General features: G+C 40.3%; 1 protein-coding gene across 3 annotated transcripts in view; it reads right to left on the bottom strand.

The window, feature by feature from the left end:
- Positions 1-719: 719 nt before the first annotated feature.
- Positions 720-23,931, bottom strand: part of LOC127448857 (formin-like protein 2) — a 47,398-nt gene continuing 24,186 nt past the window's right edge. The window contains exons 15-28 of one of the 3 annotated variants that reach the window (XM_051711720.1): positions 22,996-23,184; positions 20,164-20,184; positions 19,869-19,993; positions 12,623-12,825; positions 12,110-12,344; positions 10,711-10,779; positions 10,540-10,620; positions 10,300-10,429; positions 8,122-8,285; positions 7,821-7,922; positions 7,634-7,735; positions 3,751-3,874; positions 3,396-3,511; positions 720-1,985 (exon numbers count right to left, since the gene is read on the bottom strand). In XM_051711720.1, coding sequence (XP_051567680.1) covers positions 3,420-3,511; positions 3,751-3,874; positions 7,634-7,735; positions 7,821-7,922; positions 8,122-8,285; positions 10,300-10,429; positions 10,540-10,620; positions 10,711-10,779; positions 12,110-12,344; positions 12,623-12,825; positions 19,869-19,993; positions 20,164-20,184; positions 22,996-23,184 — 1,637 coding nt within the window. In that variant the 3' untranslated portion in view covers positions 720-1,985; positions 3,396-3,419. The remainder of the gene's footprint in view (positions 1,986-3,395; positions 3,512-3,750; positions 3,875-7,633; positions 7,736-7,820; positions 7,923-8,121; positions 8,286-10,299; positions 10,430-10,539; positions 10,621-10,710; positions 10,780-12,109; positions 12,345-12,622; positions 12,826-19,868; positions 19,994-20,163; positions 20,185-22,995; positions 23,185-23,931) is intronic. The other 2 variants (XM_051711718.1, XM_051711721.1) reach the window with 2 other exon arrangements.

The following is a 23,931-nucleotide window of genomic DNA, read 5'->3' as shown; positions in this document are numbered from 1 at the left end:
GATAAAAACAAAAAAGTAAAAGTTGACTAAATGTTTGTAAATGTTGATTTATGAGGCAAATGTGTGTTAGAATATATATATATATATATATATATATATATATATATATATATATATTTTTTTTTAGAATAATTTTTCATCTGTCCCATTTTACCAACAATGCCTGAAAAGAGTGTCTCCAAAGGTTCTTTTCCCCAGTATTGAGTATTTCATAATTTTTGCTTTCGACTAATGTAGGAGACATCCTAAGCTTTCTATAAAGGTATAATGTCAGGTTACGTGGCATTTGGATCATAGTTAGAACGGATTAAAAAAAAAGAAATAAAATTTCCAAAAGTGTCCCACTTTGCCTGAATTTATGTTTCTGGTCTTAAAAACCTTATCGAAAGTCTAAAATGCTTAAAAATTCAAACTTATTTAAATAATTTCTGTGTTGCAAAAGCTTCTCAAGTGACTACCTCATGAAGGTTTCTGAGTGTGCAGGGCAAGGTTAGTTACTTAATCCAAAAGTTGAGTAGTTTGGATTTGTTTCTTGAACATTCTTTTACTTCCATTTCATAGTTTGACCTTCACTATTATTCAAAAATATGGGGGAAAAAATAAAGTAATAATACTAAAGATCCAACATCACATCTATCATTGAGCTCATCTTCCAATCAGAAAAATATGATTGCAAAAATGTACAGTACATCTACATTTCACATTTACCACACAAAAAATGGCTTTTTTTTAACGGTGCTGGTGTCATTGCTTTATTTGCACACATCCATTGATTCCAGTTTGTTTTAAGAGACCAAAGTAGAAAAAAAGTTATATGTGCCACTAGTGTCTCTTCAAGCTTTCAAGTGTTACGTGCAACCACAGACATTTACCATATGCAACAATAGTGATGAGAGAGCAATCCAGGTCACAGAGTAAGTTGATTCACTGTCTTCACCATCAAATTAAATAATACTGTTATACTAAAAAAAACAAAACATAAAAGTTAATAACATTTCAGTGATATTGCAGGAGATGTTGGTTTGTTTAGACAATATGTACAGCACCACAATGGATGAACAATGTAAAAAATTTCGTAGCAAAATATCTGTACATTAAAAAAAAGACTTTTTTCTTTCATCCAATGAAATATCTTTTGTTTTTCCACAGCTCACAAACGTCACATGAGATAAAACCAGTGGGAGAGGAAATCTGTTTATAATGAGACGTACGTGCAATGTCATACTGGCTGTGAATGTTTAGTAGTAAACATTTTTTCTCAACACTTCATGGGACGTTTCAGTCCACAGAGATTCAATGTCCAAATCTCCCTTGTGCTCTTCATCCATGTTTTTTTAAAAATTAAAGTTCTTTTTGTTTTAAGATGATCAAAGTTCAAATGTTAAAAAATAAAATAAAATAAAAAGTGCATTTTGTAAATAGTCCAAAGTCCCTCAGAAAAAGCTGCTCAGCTTGGAGTTTGGTAGTAATCAAAATGACATAAATGGGCCAATCCAAGGCTATGTTTCTGCTCTTCCTGTATCTGTTCTGTCCTTGTATTTAATACACAATCTCTCAAAGCTGAACAGTGTGAAACACAAAAGACAGCACCAAGATACATCACACCACATCTTCCTGCACAACGTCCATTTGTAGAGTCCACAACCAACAACAGTGTAGGTCCAGAATTTGAGATCTTTTGAGCAGTTTAGTCCATTACAACCAGGGTGAACTGATCCCAGGCGTGCCACTTCATAAAGCAGAAATGTCCCCTAGATAACACTAAGGTTCATCTTCCATAGTCCTAATTTAATGAAGATGTTTTGTGCTATTTGTGTTCTTTTTTTCATTGATGGAACTGGCCCACCCTCTGTCCTCAATGCGAGACATGCTTGACTAGCAGGTGGTGATCTCCATGTTGAGCAGCTGAAGGTGTTGTGATTCCAAGTTCCTCCTCCCACTCCTCCTCAGGGCGTCGGCCCGTCGGAAGGGTTGACTGCGCAGGTCTGAAGACAAACAGGTACACAGTTAGACACTGAACACATCTACAGTCTGGGCCTGTTGGTATGGAAGGAAGATGGGTATAAAACAGGATGGTGTCTGGATGTTTGCTTAGTTTCGGTTAAAGGGATAGTTCACCCGAAAATAAAAAAATACTCTCATCATTTGCTCACCCTCATGACTTCTGCAGAACACAAATTAAGATTTTTAGAAGAATTTTTTAGCTATGTAGGTCCATTCAATGCAAATGTTGAAGCTCCAAAATCCACAAAAGTGCAACATAAAAGTACTCCAGATTAACATTTAAGTCCTTTTTTTTTTTTTTTTTTTACTACAAATTCTCCTCACTGCTCAGTCAATCTCCACTTTCACATTCTCCTTCTGTTTTTGGTGATTCACATTCTTCATGCACATCGCCCCCTACTGGGGAGGGAGAATTTGTGATTAAAAAATGACTTAAACATTGATCTGTTTCTCACCCACACCTATTATATCATGTCTGAACACATGGATTTAACCACGAGAGTCGTATGGATTACATTTATGCTCCCTTTATGTGGATTTTGGAGCTACAAAATGTTGGCACCCATTCACTTGCATTGTATGGAACTACAGAGCTGAAATATTCTTCTAAATATCTTAATTTGTGTTCTGCAGAAGAAAGAAAGTCAAACACAACTGGGATGGTAAATCATTAGAGATTTTTCATTTTTGGGTGAACTACTGCTTTAAGTCTAGACATTTATGATATGTTGATGGGGGTTTCCAGAACACAAATTGTACTTAAAGGGATAAATCAGGCAAAAATGTAAATTATGTCATCATTTACTTCCCTCATGTTGTTCCAAACTAAAATTACTTTTTTTTTCACCTGGTGGAACATAAAACAAAATGTGATGTTCAATCACATCCTTCAAATTCACTTTCATTTTATGGAAAAAAGATACAATGAAAGCAAATGGTGACTGAGACTAATACACTGCCTAACAGCTCCTTCTGTGTCCCATGTAAGGAAGAATGCCATTCCGGTTGGAACAATATGAGGGATAGTAAATTAGTTTTTGGTTGATTATCCCTTTAAAACTGTAAAAGAACACCACAATGATTGGGAACTGTTCAAGAAGTTTTTTTTTTTTTTATGTGTGAGTAGTTGTCTAAGAAACCAGCCAATAAAGAACAATACAATTTTCCATTATAAAAGGACATTGGAAATACATTTAATTTAATACCATGCAGAATGAATGAAGTACTGAAAGGAAGGCATGCATTTTTATGCAGAGAATTCACATGTCTTCATACCATGTTGAAAGCCCTATATGCAAGTGAAAAGTAATAGATAATATAAGAGACAGATAAAGAAAAGGATGGAGGGAATGACTAGGGGACGAGTGAAGAAGAGACGGACTTAAAGGCACCTTTCTGAGGGGAGAGAATTTAGTTTAGTAATGGAAGTCCTCGGAGAGGGCGGGGTCACAGAAGAACCGCGAGCCACGTTTGGCTGATCGCGCTGTAAAGGGGACGGTCTTCAGCACTGCAGCAAAATAATAGCCAATCACAACACAGAAATACCAAAAAAGCTAGAAGCACTAGAGACAGTATAGAATCAGACAGAAACTTCCAGCCTCTAAGCTCCACTAAGACTAAAACAGCATACTGTCTACTGGTGCTATTTAGGAAACAGGACCAATACACACTTAGCGAAACGGATTCATTTGTCCAAAGTAAAATCAAATGAATCTCTGTTGAGTTTTTGTTCAGAAGCTTTCTTACCCGTAATGATGTCCTCAATGGCTCCATCTTTGCCTTCGTAGACGTGGCGGCTGTCTTTGCCTTGCTTCTTCCTTAATTCAGATAAGAGCTCCTGCTGCTGCCGCTTACCCTTGTGAGATGGTGACTGGTGTTTGTGTGAGCAAGTTGGAAAGGAAAAAAAATTATGAATTTGTGTAGGAAAGTGTTTAGGAATGATGCAAAAAGAAAATGAAACATTCATTTTGAAGCCATCTAAATGCTAGGGAACTCCAAAACAACCACAAAATACTAACAGTAACATTTTCTATGAAGCCCATATTTATAACGCATTGTAAAGGCATCATAAATCTAAACTCAGCCAAAAAAGAAATGTGCCTTTTTCAGGACACTGTACTTTAAAGATAATTTTGTAAAAATCAAATAACTTTACAGATCTTTATTGTTAAGTGTTTAAACAATGTTTTCCATGCATGTTCAATGAACCATAAACAATTAATGAACATGCACCTGTGGAACGGTCATTAAGACACTAACAGCTTACAGACGGTAGGCAATTAAGATCACAGTTATAAAAACTTAGGACACTAAAGAGACCTTTCTACTGACTCTGAAAAACACCAAAAGAAAGATGCCCAGGGTCCCTGCTCATCTGTGTGAACGTGCCTTAGGCATGCTGCATGGAGGCATGAGGTCTGCAGATGTGACCAGGGCAATAAATTGCAATGTCCGTACTGTGGGACGCCTAAGACAGCACTACAGGGAGACAGGAAGGACAGCTGATTGTCCCCACAGTGGCAGACTGTGTGTAACAACACCTGCACAGGACCGGTACATCTGAATATCACACCTGCGGGACAGGTACAGGATGGCAACAACAACAACTGCCCGAGTTACACCAGGACTGCACAATCCCTCCATCAGTGCTCAGACTGTCCGCAATAGGCTGAGAGAGGCTGGACTGAGGGCTTGTAGGCCTGTTGTAAAGCAGGTCCTTACCAGACATCACCGGCAACAATGTCACCTATGGGCACAAACCCACCTTCACTGGACCAGACAGGACTGGCAAAAAGTGCTCTTCACTGATGAGTCACGGTTTTGTCTCACCAGGGGTGATGGTTGGACTCACGTTTATTGTCGAAGGAATGAGCGTTACACCGAGGCCTGTACTCTGGAACGGGATCGATTTGGAGGTGGAGGTTCCGTCATGGTCTGGGGCGGTGTGTCACAGCATCATCGGACTGAACTTGTTGTCATTGTAGGCAATCTCAACGCTGTGCGTTACAGGGAAGATATCCTCCTCCCTCATGTGGTACCCTTCCTGCAGGCTCATCCTGACATGACCCTCCAGCATGACAATGCCACCGGCCATACTGCTCGTTCTGTGCGTGATTTCCTGCAAGACAGGAATGTCAGTGTTCTGCCATGGCCAGCGAAGAGCCCGGATCTCAATCCCATTGAACACGTCTGGGACCTGTTGTATCGGAGGGTGAGGGCTAGGGCCATTCCCCCCAGAAATGTCCGGGAACTTGCAGGTGCCTTGGTGGAAGATTGGGGTAACATCTCACAGCAAGAACTGGCAAATCTGGTGCAGTCCATGAGCAGGAGATGCACTGCAGTACTTAATGCAGCTGGTGGCCACACCAGACACTGACTGTTACTTTAGATTTTGACCCCTGCTTTGTTCAGGGACACATTATTCCATTTCTGTTAGTCACATGTCTGTGAAACTTGTTCAGTTTAAGTCTTAGTGTGCTTTCACACTGGCAGTTTAGTTCAAAACACAGCATGGTTTGCATGAAAAACTGGTAATGTGAAAGCTGTCATGAGGACCGGGGAGCGCACCGTGGTACCGAACCCAAGACTACCTGTAGGAGGTGGTCTGAGTTCAGTTGCAATGGACCTGTAGCGTGATTCACATGAATGTGAAAGCAACTCGGACTCGGGTGTGCACTCATTCAGGAAGTAAAGTAACCTGCACATGCGTTTTAGCCGATGACGACATCATTAGTTTCGACAACACACGAGGATCCACACATTCCTGAAATTCCCAAAAAAGTAATGACACCACAATGACATACAAGTACAATCAACACTATACTGTCTGTCTATCTGTCTATACACCTTATAAATACTATATATAAATACTATTATAGGTTATAAATATAGAGTATAATAGGAGATGACAGTGGCGATAACTTCACCTTGGACATGAGCGTGAGTAAGTGTAAACAAAGATGCAAATGAATTCCTTGCAATCAGCTGTCTCCTCAAAAAACGGCGTTTGCGAGCAGCAGCAAGCCGCCTTCCCCTGGACATAGATGAGTTACGCTGTCCATAATGGCACCAAAATAACAAAAAAACAAAAGTATGATGAGTCGCGTTGTGTTCACCACGCGTGCTTGTGATGACGTAAGATGAACACAAATGGACTAGGGTTCGATAGAATCAAGCGAGTGTGAAACCAGACCAAAACTGCGGGGGGCACTGGGAACAATTGCACTCGGAATCGGACCGCAGCAAACGTGCCCAGTGTGAAAGCCCCCTTAGCTGTTGAATCTTTTTGTTCATACAAATATTTACACATGTTAAGTTTGCTGAAAATAAAAGCAGTTTTTTGCTGACTTTATTATAATGCATTTGTAATGTCCCATAATATGCCTTATAATGTAAAATGTTATAAATTCTCATAAATCATTGTAACCACAATTCTAATACATTATACTTACCTATACACAGTTTTACCACACAGACGATAATGCATTATAACATAACCAAGATCAAAGTTATAACCTATTATATACACTCACCAGCCACTTTATTAGGTTCACCTGTACACCTACATATTCATGCGATTATCAAATCAGCCAATCATGTGGCAGCAGTGCAATGTAAAGAAAATCATGCAGATGTGGGTCAGGAGCTTCAGTTAATGTTCACATCAACCATCAGAATGGGGAAAAAAATGTGATCTCAGTGATTTGGACCGTGGTATGATTGTTGGTGCCAGACGGGCTGGTTTGAGTATTTCTGTAACTGCTGATCTCCTGGGATTTCCATGCACCACAGTATCTAGAGTTTATTCAGAATGGTGCCAAAAACTCACTGAGATCACATTTTTCCCCATTCTGATGGTTGATGTGAACTTCTGACAAGTATCTGTATGATTTTATGCATTGCACTGCTGACACACAATTGGTTGATTAGATAATCGCATGAATAAGGAGATGTAAAGTGGTCCTTTTTGTTTTTATTAGCATTTTGCATACTGTTCCAACTTTTTTGCAATTGGGGTTGTATATCAGGTATGCTTTTAATGACAAAAGCAATGCCTTCTTATAAAGATCCATTAGATATTATTTAGTGGTTATGGAGACATTACAAGTCAAGCTTGTAAAACTGAAGTTATAGATGAACATAATGCAAAGGAACACACATTCAAAGTAAATTTGGAAACGAAAAACACTTGTAAAAGCTACAAGGTTTATTTAATGACACTACTAACGTAACTACGTTTTTTAAGTGATAGTAGTAGCTCAGTTGTTTTCCAAACAGTTGAGTCTAGCTTTTCCAGTAACAAGAAATCATTTTTCTGCTGTACCACAACAAAACACTGTACTGCACTCAAGGCTTTACAACTGAGCGAGCGGAGGCAACAATCAAACAGAATCTCCTAAAATGTCTTCTCTTTATCAAGTCTCACTGATTTTAGCAAATTTGTACATTCTGACGATTCAGAATTCAATGAACCAGTTAAAAGAATAAAACTAATTGAGTCGTAACAAAGTTCATAATCATAAGACTTGAATTTACGTGTAGCTTGAGAGTTAATTAGCACTTGCCCCAACACTGCATTTACAGCAAACATCTACAATACTTCTTAAATGTTTCCTACAGTGCATTCTACCTGCTGATTTTCATGCTCTTCCATCATGGCCTCCTGCTCCAGAAGTTTCTCCATCAACAGCTGCTCCTGCCTCTTCTTCTGCTCGTTCTCTTCATCCGCTTGCTGAGAATGAAATAGAGGAATTAGATCTGGGCAGCGTGTGAACCAGAGGGTGTTCCATAGTGCACTGGCAGTATAAAAGACTCACCCTATAGGACTTGATGAAGCGAACAAACACAGGGAAGAACATAGAGGGTGGCATGGTCTTGGCGCTCTCCCCGAAGAACTTTACAGCTTCGTCAAAGGCATCCTGTAATTACATGCAAGTCATATGACCAAACAGCCAAACAATATTTTTGATCAGATTAATCAATTACAATTCAGTTATTACACTGTAATAAGACTCAATGCTGATAATACATGGATGGCTGTAATGGAGTTTGAACCAACAACCAGCTCAGATCTTTAACCACCACAACACTACACATTATAAAAAGTTTCTTATTTACCTGTGCAATCCTAGCATCATCCAGGAGTTTCTTCAGCCTGGCCTCATTATGGTGGATGAAGTCTTTGAGTAGAGTATTGTGGCCATGCATGCTGTACTCTCTTCTGGTCAGATCCATTCCTCTCTGTAGCTCCTTCACATCCAGGAGAACATTCTCCAGAGAGACTGCAACATAGGATTAATGAGATCAACCTTTAAAAAACATATTTGTATGCATATTAATGGACAATAAACTGATAATGAAACCTAAAGGGATAGTTTACCCAAAACTGAAAATTCTGTCCTGCTTTACAACCCCGATTTCAAAAAAGTTGGGGCAGTATGCAAAATGCCACTAAAAACAAAAAGGAGTGATTTGTACATGTACTTTGAGTTGTTATACAGGTGAGGCAATCGTTTATATATAGGCCATTTCAAGAAGGTAAACAAAATGAATTTGAACGGTCCAAACGTATTTCCGGATCCTTTCAACAAAGTCTCTTTTTCAAGGTAAGTCAGTCCACTCGGCGGCCGTTTTTGGAATGATCTTGGCCAGCTATTTTTCTATGTAAACAAGCATCATGACAGTGCAGCTCCTATCAACTTGAATGGAGAAAGACCGAAATCTCCAAAACGGTTGGTCAAGATTACGATAAAAGAACATATTTCAAATAAGCTGTAAAACTTTATTGGTCCGAGGCGCACGTGGCGCCGGCTTCACTCGAGCGGCCCGGCAGCGACGTGTGATCCAATACTCGGCGTCGCATCTAACTGGCGCCACTTGTCAAAGCAGATTTATAAATCACTCCTTTTTGTTTTTAGTGGCATTTTGCACACTGTCCCAACTGTTCTGGAATTGGTGTTGTACTACTGCTTATGTTTTTCCAAACCTGTGTGACTTTCTTCTGTGGAACACAAAAGGAGATGCTAAGCAAAATGACTGCCTCAGTCACATATTTAATTTTATTTTTCCATACAATGAAAAGTGAATTGAGACTAAGGCTGTCATCCTGCCTAACATCTCCTTTACTGTTCCACAGAAAAGAAAGCAAGCTATATGGTATTGCAGCAACATGAGGGTAAGTAAAAGACAGAAGTTTTCTTTTGTAGTGAACAATCTCTTTAACATATCTATTAATAGGTGTAAATAAACAATGTCCTGTTATAGGAATAGTTCACCCAAAAATGAACATTCTCTCATTATTTACTGACCCTCATGATATCCCAGGTGTGTTTGACTTTCTTTCTTCACCAGAACACATTTGAAGAAAAATAGAAAAATATCTCAGCAGGTCCTTAAAATGCAAGTGAATGGTGATCAGACATTTGAAGCTCCAAAAAAAAAAAAAAAAAAAAAAAAAAAACCACAGACAGTCAGCATAAACATCATCCATACGACTCCAGCGGTTAAATTAATGTCTTCTAAAGCAAAACGATCACTCTTGGTGTGCAGAAATATCAGCATTTAAGTACCTTTTAACTATAAACCAACGCTTCCTGTAAGCTTCACGAGAGGGTGGAGATCATGCGGTCTGTCGTGTGATGTATTTGCATTGGCATGTTACAGACATAATCTCACGTTCTTCTCTCGATTGAGACATCCAGGATAAGCACACAAACTCACCATTGTGAGAAAAGAAACAGATAAATATAGATCAAAACCAAAACCAACAAAGCTTCTGTACAGCATTCCTCCTTCTCACTTGTAAACAGCACTGCTCTTCCGACTGTGACGCACGGTCTAAGGTGATTACATCACATGCGCATACCGCTGCTGACCGGAAGCTGACCGGAATTGATCTTTCGCGATCACGTCGCTTTAGAATACATTAATTTAACTGCTGGTGTCGTATGGATGACGTTTATGCTGACTGTCTGTGATTTTTGGAGCTTCAAAAGTCAGATCGCCATCCACTTGCATTTTAAGGACCTACTGAGCTGAGATATTTTTCTATTTTTCTTCAAATGTGTTCTGCAGAAGAAAGAAAGTCATACATACCTGGGATATCATGAGGGTGAGTAAATAATGAGAGAATTTTCATTTTTAGGTGAACTATCCCTTTAATGTGAACAAAAAAAGAAAGAGATGTAAATACAATATTTGAATGTATTTACAAATAGAACTACCCTATGTAATACGTACAGCAAATATACAAAATATGTTTTGAAGGTTTTGATGTAGCTTTAGAGGCACGCTCACCTGCAGCAGCTTTCTCAATATAGTGCAGCTCATTGTAGAAAACACTAACAACAGGATATTTCTCCTTCACCACATTGGCTATGTAGTGCAACAGTGTCTGCTTTCTGTCTGTGGACTTGGTCTCCAACAGCTGAAGGCATAACATTTATGAAATTTATAAAAATGATTAAACTGAATAAATGTCTCAGGAAAAAAGGGTCTAAAAAGCAGCTTTGCAGAGAGTTATGAAAGATGAGTTACCAGATCCAAGCTCTGAAGCTTGAATCCATAAACTGCTCCCCTTTTACTGCTGTTCATATAGTTCCCCAGGGCCAAAATGATCTAAGATGAGAGAAGACACAGGAAGGAACAGATTAATTACAAGACTAAGATGGCAAGAGACTCTCTGACATTCATGTTAAATTGTCTTACCTCTAGGATTTTCTTCAACTTCTGAGATGATTTTATGGATACAGATGCTGCAATGATTGCATGAAGTTGCTGTGAAATAAAAATGTGAACAGAATAAATGCACAAAAATAAAGCAAATGCATGAAAGACATATAATTCATACATACACTGGTGGCCAAAAGTTTGGAATAATGTACAGATTTTGCTGTTTCGGAAGGAAATTGGTACTTTAATTCACCAAAGTGGCATTCAACTGATCACAAAGTATAGTCAGGACATTACTGATGTAAAAAACAGCACCATCACTATTTGAAAAAAGTCATTTTTGATCAAATCTAGACAGCAGCCATCACTCCAACACCTTATCCTTGAGTAATCATGCTAAATTGATCATTTGGTACTAGAAAATCACTTGCCATTATATCAAACACAGTTGAAAGATATTTGGTTCGTTAAATGAAGCTTAACATTGTCTTTGTGTTTGTTTTTGAGTTGCCACAGTGTGCAATAGACTGGCATGTCTTAAGGTCAATATTAGGTCAAAAATGGCAACAAAAAAAAGAAACAGCTTCAGTCAATCATTGTTTTGAGGAATGAAGGCTATACAATGCTTGAAATTGTCAAAAAAACTGAAGATTTCATACAAAGGTGTACACTACAGTCTTCAAAGACAAAGGACAACTGACTCTAACAAGGACAGAAAGAGATGTGGAAGACCAGATGTACAACTAAACAAGAGGATAAGTACATCAGAGTCTCTAGTTTGAGAAATAGACGCCTCACATGTCCTCAGCTGACAGCTTCATTGAATTCTACCCGCTCAACACCAGTTTCATGTACAACAGTAAAGAGAAGACTCAGGGGTGCAGGCCTTATGGGAAGAATTGCAAAGAAAAAGCCACTTTTGAAACAGAAAAACAAAAAGAAAAGGTTAGAGTGGGCAAAGAAACACAGACATTGGACAACAGATAATTGGAAAAGAGTGTTCTGGATCTTAACCCCATTGAGCTTTTGTGGGATCAGCTAGACTGTAAGGTGCGTGAGAAGTGCCCGAAAAGACAGGAAGTGTGGGGTGAAATGTCACCTGAGTATCTGGACAAACTGACAGCTAGAATGCCAAGGATTTTTTGATGAGGAATCTTTAATAAATTCAAAAAAAAAAAATCAAATTGTAATAGTATTTTTTCACATTATTAATGTCCTGACTATACATTGTGATCAGTTGAATTCCACTTTGGTGAATAAAAGTACCAATTTCTTTCCATAAGAGCAAAATCTGTACATTATTTCAAACTTTTGGCCGCCAGTGTAAGTGGAAATTATTTGATCATTATTCTCAAATCGATAAAGATATCCAGAACAGTGTTATATTACTCAATTTCGCTAACTATTCCTCAACTCCATAATACAACAATCTAACCGGTGTGAGCATCTGCAGGCTGTCGCTGAAGTTGCCCATGAAGGCCATAATGGTCATCCGCTGTGGCAGCCTCTCGATCTTGCTGAAGAGCATCATGAAGCGGTCTTCATCAGTGAGCCCGTCCATCGGCCGCCGTTCCCGCTCATACTGGCGGAGCACCTTTACTTCACCCTCAGTAGGCATGAACCGCATCAAACACTCCACAAAATCTACTGGCATTGTACGCAGGTCAAACCTGAGGAGGGGGAGACAGACCAGTCTATCGAGCGCTACTCAGATGTGCTTTTCCAACAGAATTTTTATTCACATTTTTAGTCTAATTTCTTAATTTAGTTCATTAAAATATGGTTCTTTATTTTGTCGTATGCCGGAAAAAATAGCTTTATATGTGTTCATGTAATTCATCGTAAAATACTGTATTTAATTTATTGCTGTAAACATCATCTCAGGGAGAATATGTTGTGGTTAACTGTGCTTCTTTATCTTAAGCCTAAAGGCAAAGTGGGAACTTACGTCTGGATTGCTTTGCAGATCTCTTCTGGACTTTTCCCTGCCTTGCGGAGTGTGATGGCGAGGTTTTTTGCCCTGTTGGCTTCCAGCAGTGACATTTTATTCGGGCCCTTCTGAGGAGCCTTCTGCTTTTGCATCGTTAAGTCAACAGCAGGACCCTGGGCTTTGGTCTTAAACATTTCTTCAAACTCGTCCACGTTCAGATCCTACAAATCAAAAGTCCTCTTTAAGTTCTAATCCACAGCACCTCTTGAAACCCTGCTGGGTTTTTGAAAATGTGGACAGAGTCTTCCCAAACATGAATCACATTAAAATCAACATGAGATCAAATTCGACTCTATATACTTTCTAAATTCCAGTTCCTGGTCTTATTGTGTATGAATCATCAGTGCACATTATTCCAAACAAAATCATGTTTGCACACTGAAAACTCTAATAAGTTGACTGTCCTCAATTAATTGAGTAAACTCGTTCCCTCAATTGAATTGAGTAATGGCGTCTCCAAAACTTTCTCATGATTTACTCACCCTCATGCCATCCCAGATGTGTATGACTTTCTTTCTTCTTCAGAACACAAATTAAGATTTTTTAAAGAATATTTCAACTCTGTAGGTCCATACAATGCAAGTGAATGGGTGCCAACATTTTGATGCTCCAAAAAGCACAAAGCAGCTGTAACAGGACTGGACGTTTTTGGAATAAGGAAGCGGGGTTCAGGTAACATTATACTCTTTACTCAGTACAATAAACACTCAATGGACTTGTATCAACACTCTAACGCGGGCACTGCTGTGTAACGCTCTCTCTCTCTCCTCCTCTGGCATTGGCTCCTCTTTTATCGCTCTGGAGAGAAAGTCAGCAACAGCCATCTGCGCCCTTGGTCTGTGGACCACCTCAAACTTAAAAGGCTGTAGAGCCAGATACCAACGGGTGATCCATGCATTAGCATCCTTCATGCAGTGGAGCCACTGGAGTGGTGCGTGGTCAGAACAGAGGGTGAAAGCTCGCCCCAACAGATAGAATTGGAGGGTGAGAATGGGCCATTTGATGGCCAGACATTCCTTTTCAATGATGCTGTACTTAGTCTCTCTCAGCTATAACTTGTGACTAATGTACAGCAGCTAATGTACAGCCACTCCTCTTCCTCCACGACCTGCGAGAACACCGCCCCCAGCCCCCTGTCCGAAGCGTCCGTTTGTAAAACAAATGGGAGAGAAATTAGATGCATGTAAATGTGGTCTGCTGCAAAGTGCAGCTTTCACCTGCGTAAACGCCTGTTGGCACTGCTCCGTCCACTGGACCAGGTCTGGAGCTCCCTTTCTAGTGAGATCAGTCAGTGGGCTGGTGACATCCAAATAATTAGGCACAAACCTTCTATAGTAGCCAGCCAGTCCCAGGAACTCTCACCTCCTTTTTGGTCTTGGGTAGGTTGCAATCGCTGCGGTCTTACCATTTTGGGGGCGCACCTGCCCGTGACCCAAGTGGAAACCCAGATACCGTACCTCCACCTGTCCAACTGTGCACTTCTTGGGGTTTGCCGTGAGTGCCGCCCATCGCAGCGACCTCAGAACAGCCCTCAGATTTTGCATGTGCTCCCAATCGTTACTGTATATAATGATGTCATCCAGATAGGCAGGGGCATAAGCAGAGTGTGGTCTGAAGACTCGGTCCATGAGGTGCGGAAATGTAGCCAGGGCCCTGTACAAACTGAACAAATGTGTCACGAATTGGTGTAAGCCAAATGGTGTGGAGAAGGCCATGTTTTCACGGGACATTGGTGTTAAGGGGATCTGCCAATACCCCTTTGTCAAATCCAGTGTCGAGTAAAAGCGAGCTGTGCCTAACCGATTGAGCAATTCATTAATACGAGGCACTGGGTATGCGTCAAATTTAGACAGTGCATTGACTTTCCTATAATCCACACAGAACCGTACTGACCCGTCGCTTTTAGGGACTAAAAAGACCGGGCTGGACCAATCACTGTGGGATTCTTCTATTACTCCCATATTGAGCATTGCATCCAATTCTTCTCAAACTATTTTTTTCTTGTGTTCAGGATGTCGGTAGGGACGACTACGTACCACTACCCCGGGCGTAGTCTCGATGTGGTGTTGTATGAGGTTTGAACGACCAGGTAAGAACATGTCTGCAAATTCTTTTTGCAACTTGGCAAACTCTGTGACTTGAGGCTGTGAGAAGTGGTCCCCACAAGTGACCGGAGTGACATGATTAGCTTTTAAGTTTACCTCCGGCCCAAGCTCCGCCCTCTCTGGAACCACCATCGCCAACATCACAGGAACCACCTCCCTCCATAATTTCAGGTGCGTCACCTCTATCTGTTCGTTTTACCTCATAATTGAGATCTCCTACTCAACGTGTGACCGCAAAGGGCCCTTGTCACTTGGCGAGTAATTTGGAGCTCGATGTTGGGAGTAATACAAGCACTTTGTCTCCCGGTGCAAATTCCCATAGCCAAGTTCCCCTGTTATACAGTCGGCTTTGGCGTTCTTGAGTTTGGAGCAAATTCTCCTATGTTAACTGACCCAAAGTGAGGAGTTTTGCTCTAAGATCAAGAATGTACTGAATTTCGTTTTTACTGTTTGAAGGTCCCTCCTCCCAAGCTTCCTGCATGACAGAGCACGCAGCGCGGTCAGCGCCCATACAGCAGCTCGAATGGGGATACCCTGTGGAGGCTTGCGGGACATTTGGACTGCAAATAACAGGGGTTTGAGCCACTTATCCCAATTCTTAGCGTCCTTGTGCACGAACTTACGAATCATATTTTTCAGGGTTTTATTAAATTGTTCCACCAACCGGTCTGCTTGTGGGTGATACACACTGGTGCAAATTGTTTTAAAACCCAATAATTCGTACAGTTCGTGTGGTGTACGTGACATAAAAGTAGTGCCCTGATCAGTGAGGATTTCTTTCAGAATCACCACTCAGGAGATAATTCTGAAGAGTGCCTCCATAACACTAAATGCTGAGATGTTGCGCAGAGGCACTGCTTCCGGATATCACGTTGCATAATCCACCAGAACTAACACAAAGTGATGTCCGAGTGCTGAAGCAAGAGTGAGAGAGAGAAACAAAGGGCTGCTACGCCCCGGGGATGCCGCCATATGGTCCTCAGCCAGTTGGACGGCCTCCTCCAGCGATGCCGGGCAGTGGCATTGGACGCACTATGCTGTTCCTGTCAATAGATGAAGAATGAACTGCTCCAGCACCACCAGATTGATGAGTTCCTCTGCGTCGCGCTCCTCCGCCAGCAGCCACTTCCGGCAGGCGTCACGGAGCTGTTGGGTGAATGCAAACGGGTGATGATGCTGTCGATGTTGTTCCGGGCTGCGGCTGACCCATTGCATGATGGCTTTCTTTAAGTCCTCATAGACCAGGAGGTTAGCTGCACAGAGATGTTGGGCCATGAGCTGGGCTTCCCCAGACAACAGCAGGAGGTGGGCTGCCCACTGAACCTTCGGCCATTTCCACACCTCCGCCTTCTGCTCAAACAGTTCGAGGAATGCATCAGGTTCATCTTGTGGGCCCATTTTCATGAGGGTGATCGGAGGCATGGAGGTTGATCAGAGGTTCGGGGTCGTGGTTGGGACTTCCCCCTGGTGTAGCAAGCTCCGGTGCATCTGCCGGTCCTCCGCTTGAGCTCGGAGAATCGCCTGGAAACGCTGATCTTGCTCTCAACGTAACTCAAGCAGAGCCTGGTGTTGAGCCTGGTGCATGCTGGCAAGGGATTGGATTACTTCAGCCAATGGCAAGGACTCCATGACAGCATGCTAACTTCCTCGGATTCCCGGGTTACGGCACCACTGTAACAGGACTGGATGTTGTTGGAATGAGGAAGTGGGGTTCAGGTAACATTAAACTCTTTATTCAGTACAATAAACACTCAATGATCTGGTATCAACACTCTTAACGCAAGCACTGCTGTGTAGCTCTCTCTCTCTCCTCCTCTGGCGTCGGCTCCTCTTTTATCACTCTTCCATGATCACTACAACAAAAGACAGCTGTTAGTTATAATCATCACCCAGGGGTGAAGCCATACCGCTTTCCCTCTCCCCAGATGAACGCTCAACCACGCCCCCACCCCCACAGCAGCATAAAAGTAATCCATATGACTGCTTTAACCCATATCTTCAGAAGTGATATGATAGGTCTGGTTGAGAAACAAATCTTTAAGTCTTTTTTTGCTAGAAATTCTCCTCCCTGCCCAGTGGGGGCAATATGACTGAAGAATGTGAATAACCAAAAACACAAAGAAGAAAGTGAAAGTTAAAGTGAAGTATGGTGCTGCGTCCGAAACCGCATACTGTCACAGTATGTACTGTTTTTGATGAAGGACACATGTATCTGCCACCAAAACAGTACATTCTTTTAGGTTTGCGAGTAGTATGAATAGATTTCGGACATATTTCATCCAGGGACACGGGTATTAACCCAAATATATGACGCAAGAACAACAACCATGAAAACTATCTGCTCTGGTTTTGTTAAACAAGCACCACTAAAGCACAAAGAACAATTATCTTGGTATACGTAGCATATACAGTTGAGAAGAGCCGTCTGACTCACGATTCACTGCCGTTCTTTTAAATCCAGCGTTTTGAACGTGATGCCGCATCAGCTCCCGAGGGATTATGGGATCGTTAAGTGTCCAGTCGAGCCGCACTTCAGAATCTCGCCAGAAATAGTAGGTCATCCAGGTATTTCTCACTTAATGCTTCATGAATGCTGTGGATTCGGACATACTACTCCACTGGCATACTGTTTTTGGCATACTATATAGTAGAGAAGTAGGGGTATTCAGACGCAGCATAGGTCTCTACAGTAATAGGCGTTTCTCAATCTGTGGGTGTTTAAAAACCGGGATGGGCATTTCTGAACTATCCAATAAAAGTAGGGAATCTCAGTGTAGTAGGCAAATTGTGTAAAGCGGCTGAAAAGCACCCATCCCAGTTTGAAAACACCCACTGATTGGAAAACACCCATTTTTGTTCTGCAGAAACACAAGTCTCGTTAAAGTGTAGATTGACTGAGCAGGGAGGAGAATTTACAGTAAAAAAAGAATTTAAATATTGATCTGTTTCTGACCCACACCTATCATATCGATTCAGGAGGTATGGATTAAGTTTATGCTGACTTTGTGATTTTTGGAGCTACAAAAGCACCTATTCACTTGTATTGGGAGAACCAAAAGAGCTGAGAAATTCTTTTAAAAATCTTCATTTGAGTTCAGCAGAAGAAAGAAAGTCATATACATCTGGGATGACATGAGGGTGAGTAAATGATGAGAGAATTTTCATTTTTAGGTGATCTATTCCTTTAAGTTCACTTAACTTGGTGTTCATATAGAATGAACGTAACTATTTAAGTTACGGTAACAAGATGCAAGTAGACTTAACTCAGATTTGCTATTTAGGGCCCAAGCATTGAAAGTGCAGAGACCCTATTGTTCTTCTAAGGATTATTATACATTTTTCCCCAAGGGTTTTGGTACTTCTGGGGTACTTAACATGCGTGAAAACTCTTGAAATTTTGCACACACATCGTCAGCAATAAGAGCTGGACAAAGTTGCTGGAGGTGGGGGGCTCTGTAACGCCCCATTGAAAATGGGTCAAAACGGTCATAGCACCACCAACTGGCAGCAGGAAGTATGGCACTTTTAACAGACTTTGAAATAGCCCTCTTATGTTCACATTAATTGCTTCAAAATTCTTTAGAATAATGTCAAGACACTGCTGATGTAAAATTGTAAAGGAATATTTGATCTCTTAAATACTGTTGCCATGGCAACGTATTAATTGTTATTATTCCTTTCTTCCTATATTTAGGTGTTCTTGAGGCACTTGGCATGCTTAATTTCATGAAATTTTGCACACACATCAGAGTTGTTGGCCATTAGGGCAGGGCAAATGTTGCGAGGGGGGCCTCTGTAGCACCCTCTTTAAAATGGGTGTGTAAGACAGACTTTGTAGCACCCCCATTTTCACCTACAGTCACCAAACTTGGTACATATATCATTCTTACCAAGCCAGACATCTTTCATAATAATAGTCATTAGGTCTGCCCAACAGGATTATTTGAATATTGCAGTCTCTGAACTTTTAAATACTCCTCCTAGGTGATTCATGAGACTGTCACCACATTTAGATGACATTATGCCAAGACATTGAAGATGCAAAATTGCAAACAGATTTTGATATATCGAACGGTGTTGCCATGGCGAGGCATTAAATGAATGGCAACAAATGGAAAACAGGAAGTGTCTCATATCTTCTGTGTGCAATGTGTGATTTAGATCAAAATTGAGATGTATGTTTAGCCTTGGGGGCTAATCACATGGATTTGACTATTTTGGGTCACGGTCATAGCACCACCACCTGGCAGCAGGATGTGTGTCCACCTTGCATTGTTGTCTGAAAGCCACTGGGTGGAAATGCACCAGTTGTGCTTGAGCCCGTCATTGCTGCTTGCACCTAAATTTAAATACTGTTGTTTCTACCTAATTATTATAGCAGAATTTACTCAAATTCAGATTATACAATAACACAGCTCATAGAAAGAAGATTGTAACCAATTCTAGGTCAATCGTTACATAAACTTATAAACACTTAAATAAGTTCAAGGAACTTAGATATTTGAGTTACGAGTACAAAACTTGATTATTCTAGTAATTTGCAACTTGTTTTTTTTTCAGTAACGACAACATTAGGGTTTACAGTGTCTCTGTAATCTTTTATTAAAATTATATTAAAATCTTTTTTGGCTGATGTCACGAATCCCTTTCACTTTTCAATCCCTCCCCTGCAACCCCCTGGCTCCATTCTGGTATGTAACAGACACTTTTTACGATCAAATCAATTGTTGATGAAAAAAAATGAAGTTCCGTCCCTTTTTTTGTTGAATAACCTGATTCACACAGAATTATGTCTGATGAGGTAAAATGGTTTGTGAACTGTGTTTCACGTTGATTTTTAGGTTACAAACTGTCTGTTTGCATTTGCCTTTGCTTATGCCATCTTAGAGCCAGCAATTAAAGGATGTACTTTAAAAATGTACAGTTGAAACAAAACGGAGCGATAAATAAATGAAAAACAACATCTGACATCTTCCTCATATGTAGCAGTAAATGAAACAGGAACGTGATCATGAAGACGACGAGCATGGCGGTGAAATACATGCAGAAGTGTCATGGATAACATATTTCACACTATGTTCTCTGCTGCAGACAATTACCTCTAGGATCCTCTCGTCATCAATTTCATTGAAGACAGTGCCGTTGATCTGATTGGGCTTCAGCGCCACCCAATTGAACACTGGCATGCGGAACTTGGTTTTGATTGGCTTTTTAATTTTCACGGCTGCAAAGGAAGAAAAGAGGCCTGTGACTACCAAAACATCTATATGACTTCAAATGACTACAAATACAGGAATACTGGATAAGATGTTAATCAAAAGACTCACAACACACAATATGACAAGATCATGACAGTAAGTAAATAATGGTCATGACAAATATCAGGAAACCTACAGAAGAGCTTGATTGGTCCATCTTTGAGGGCAGGAGAGAAAGGGAGAAGATAAAAACTAATGTTTAGAGATTTATATAAAAAATTTAAAGAGTTATAAAAGCACAAAAGTTAAGAGAGAGAGAAAGGCAGAAAATGCTTCTAAGCACTATGCATTGATAAAAAATCCGCTGAAGAGTGGAAATAATTATTGGGGAGTCAGAAAAAAGAAAGAAAAAGTCATACAAATTCATAATGGCCACATAGACACTGCAACTAAACACAGTTGTCACTCTAAAAAGCTAAACTCCATTCTGTGCACACAGAGTTTGGTTATTTACGGAAATGACAACCACATTCTACAACCAAATTAACACCTGAAAAATTCAGGTAGCCTTAATCAAAATTACATAATGGGCCCTATTTTTAGACTGCTATGTCTTAATCGCAGTACTATACGATACATCATACGTGCAAAGTCTGTGAGCATGGCCATGAAGTTTTGGTATTTTTGTGCAAGCATGCACTAAGTCTAAGGCGTTAGGGGGTTGGCGATACAGTGCACGCGAAGCGTGAATGGGTTTGGTCAAGTGTACTTTAGTTCTAAGGACTTTCTTATTCTTATGAACGCATGGAAAAGGTTGTCCTCATCAGAACTTATTAGATGTAGACTGCTTTAAATTGTAAAGAATTCTGTGTGCTGTGAAATTCCTGATATCTTATTGTTTTGTGTATATCTCAAACTAAATTCTTTAAAAAATTCAAACAAATTCTAACATAAAACAAAGGCAGTCTGAGTAAACACAAAATACAGTTTTTAAATGATGTTATTTATTGAAGCAAAAAAGTTATCCAATACCAACTGGGCCTGTGTGAAAAAGTTACTAAATCCCCAAACCTATGAAACTGCATTCATAATGGAGTTCAGCTGGACTAGACACACACAGACCTGATTACTGCCAGCCCTGTTCAATAACATCAACACCTAAACAGAACTTTTTCAGCAGCATGAAGTTGGCTAAAAGATCTCACCCAGTAGCACACTATGCCAAGGTCGAAAGAAATACCAGAAATGATGAGGAAAAAGGTGTTTGAAATACATCAGTCTGGGAAGGCTTACAAAGCTATTTCAAAAGCTCTGGGACTCCAAAGAACCACATGAGAGCCATTATCACTCATCCAGAAGTCATAAAAAAGCCAAGGACAACATCCAAGGAACCGCAGGCCTCTCTCGCATCAATAAAGGTCACTGTTCATGACTCCACTATCAGAAAGACACTGGCCAAAAATGCCATCCATGGAAGAGTGGTGAGGCGAAACCCACTGCTAATCCCGGAGAACATTAAGGATCGTCTGAATTTTGCCAAAACACCCCTTGATGATCCTCAAACCTTTTGGGAGAATGTTCTGTGGACTGATGAGTCGAAAGTGGAACTGTTTGGAAGACAGGGGTCCCGTTACATCTGGTGTAAATCAAACACAGAATTCCACAAAAAGAACATCATACCTACGGTCAAGCATGATGGTGGTAGTGTGATGGTGTGGGGATGCTTTGTTGCCTCAGGGTGACTTGCAATAATTGAGGGAAACATGAATTCTCTACCAGAAAATCCTAAAGGTGAACGTCTGGTCATCAGTCCGTGAGTTGAAGCTCAAGTGCAACTGGATTATGCAGCAAGACAATGATCCAAAGCATAGGAGTAAGTCCACCTCTGAATGGCTCAAAAGAAGCTAAATTAAAGTTTTGGAGTGGCCTAGTCAAAGTCCTGACTTAAACCCGATTGAGATGCTGTGCAGGAACTTAAACGGGCAGTTCATGTTCGAAAACCCTCCAATGTGTCTGAACTAAAGCAGTTCTGCAAAGAAGAGTGGACTTAAATTCCACCACAGTGTTGTGAAAGACTGATCTCCAGTTATCGGAAGTGTTCGGTTGCAGTTGTTGCTGCTAAAGGTGGCACAACCAACTATAAAGTTTAAGGGGGCAGTTAGTTTTTCATATGGGTGTTGGATAACTTTTTTGCTTAAAAAAAATTATATATTTGAAAACTGTATTTTGTGTTTATTCACATTTTTTGCCTATGTTTTATGTTATATCTCGTTTGAAGGTCTAAAACAATTTAGTATGAAAAATACATAAAAATAGAACAAATACTTTTAAGTATAATGAATCATTGATCTACTGACACACAAATCATGGCTAGAATTAAAAACTGACCGATAGCTCTTTGATATCATCTGCTTGTGGAATTTCTAACTGCAAATGCAGGAACTAATTTTAGACTTTGCGCCGAGAATAGATGTGGTTATTAAACGTCTTAGTGCAATGACCTATCTCTCCGAAAAATAGCAAATTGCACTTTGCGCCACTTTATTAATATACAATACACCCACAGTTTGTGCGCATACACCCACAGCTTGCGCAAACACTCCCACCCACACCCACTTGCACGTAAATTACGCTTAAAATTAGCGCTCTTATGAAAATTGGATAAGACACGAAAATGTTCACGAAAGTAGAGCCCTAAGTGTTCATAGTGTGTTCCGAACCAAACAGAACAAACTGGTAGCTAATATTTCTTCTCAAAAATTGCAAAAACAGGTTAAAAGGAATGTTCCGGGTTCAATACAAGTTAAGGTCAACCGACAGGATTTGTGGCATAATGTGGATTACCACAGAAAATAATTTTAACTCCCTCGCTAATTTTAAAAAGCAAAAATAGTTGATTGAGCTTAACTTATACTGAAACTGCATTTGCATGTGGTTGTCACTCCCAACACTTTGCAGTGTGTTTGTGGCCAATGACACACCCACACTGAATCCCCCATGTACACACACACACACATACAGTATATACCTGTCAAACCAGAGTTGAATATGACAGTGGGCGTGCCGCTGCCTGGGAGGGGAGGAGCACAGGGAGGTGGTGGTGGGGGTAAGGGAGCAGAGATCTCGATTGAATGCCCAGGAGGGGGAGGAGGGGGAGGTGGAGGAGGAGGAGGGGGAGGTGGCGGAGGTGCGAGAGCTGCCGAAGATCCGTTAGGAACTAGAGGAGAGGAGAAATGAGTCAGCCATAAAGACCAAAAATAATTAAATTGTTCCATGAAGACAATACGTTTGGGCACTTCTGTATTCACGCATCCAAAAAGGAAAATTCTGTCATACTCTCATGTCGTTTCAAACCCTAATGACATTTTCTCTTATATGGAACACTAAAGGAAAACAAATTTAATGAACATCTCAGTCAGCTGATCGTGACACAAGAACTTGCCATTTTTAGTGCTGGTAACACGTTACAATTAGCTTCTGTTTGTTACCATTAGTTTATTAGGTATCATGAAACAACAAACACTATTTTATTACTGCATAATTAATCTTGGTTAAATGTTACAACTATGAAAGTGCAATTGTTCATTGTTAGTTCATGTATGCATAAACTAATGTTAGCATGTGCAACTTTGTTTTAAAAATGAGTAAGTATATGTTGACCAACAGAGCTGAAATATTCTTCTAAAATCTTTATTTGTGTTCTGCACAAGAAAGAAAGTCATACACATCTGGGATGGCATGAGGGTGAGTAAATGATTAAAGAGTTTTCATTTTTGGGTGAACTATCCCTTTAAGCACGTGCCAAATAATACAGATCATGGACCGACACTTGCGTGTTTTTTACCTACAAGCCCATGTCTTTAAATACTAAGCTACATCACCACAATCAAATGTGATTAAGACTGTCACACTACGTGAAACCTATAAGATTAATAACTTTAATAACTAGCTTTAAAAAGTAATC

The sequence above is a fragment of the Myxocyprinus asiaticus genome, chromosome 12 (assembly GCF_019703515.2).
Source record: "Myxocyprinus asiaticus isolate MX2 ecotype Aquarium Trade chromosome 12, UBuf_Myxa_2, whole genome shotgun sequence".
NCBI lineage: Eukaryota > Metazoa > Chordata > Actinopteri > Cypriniformes > Catostomidae > Myxocyprinus > Myxocyprinus asiaticus.
The sequence above is the reverse complement of the archived record's forward strand: the minus strand, read 5'-3'. Positions and strand labels throughout refer to the sequence as shown.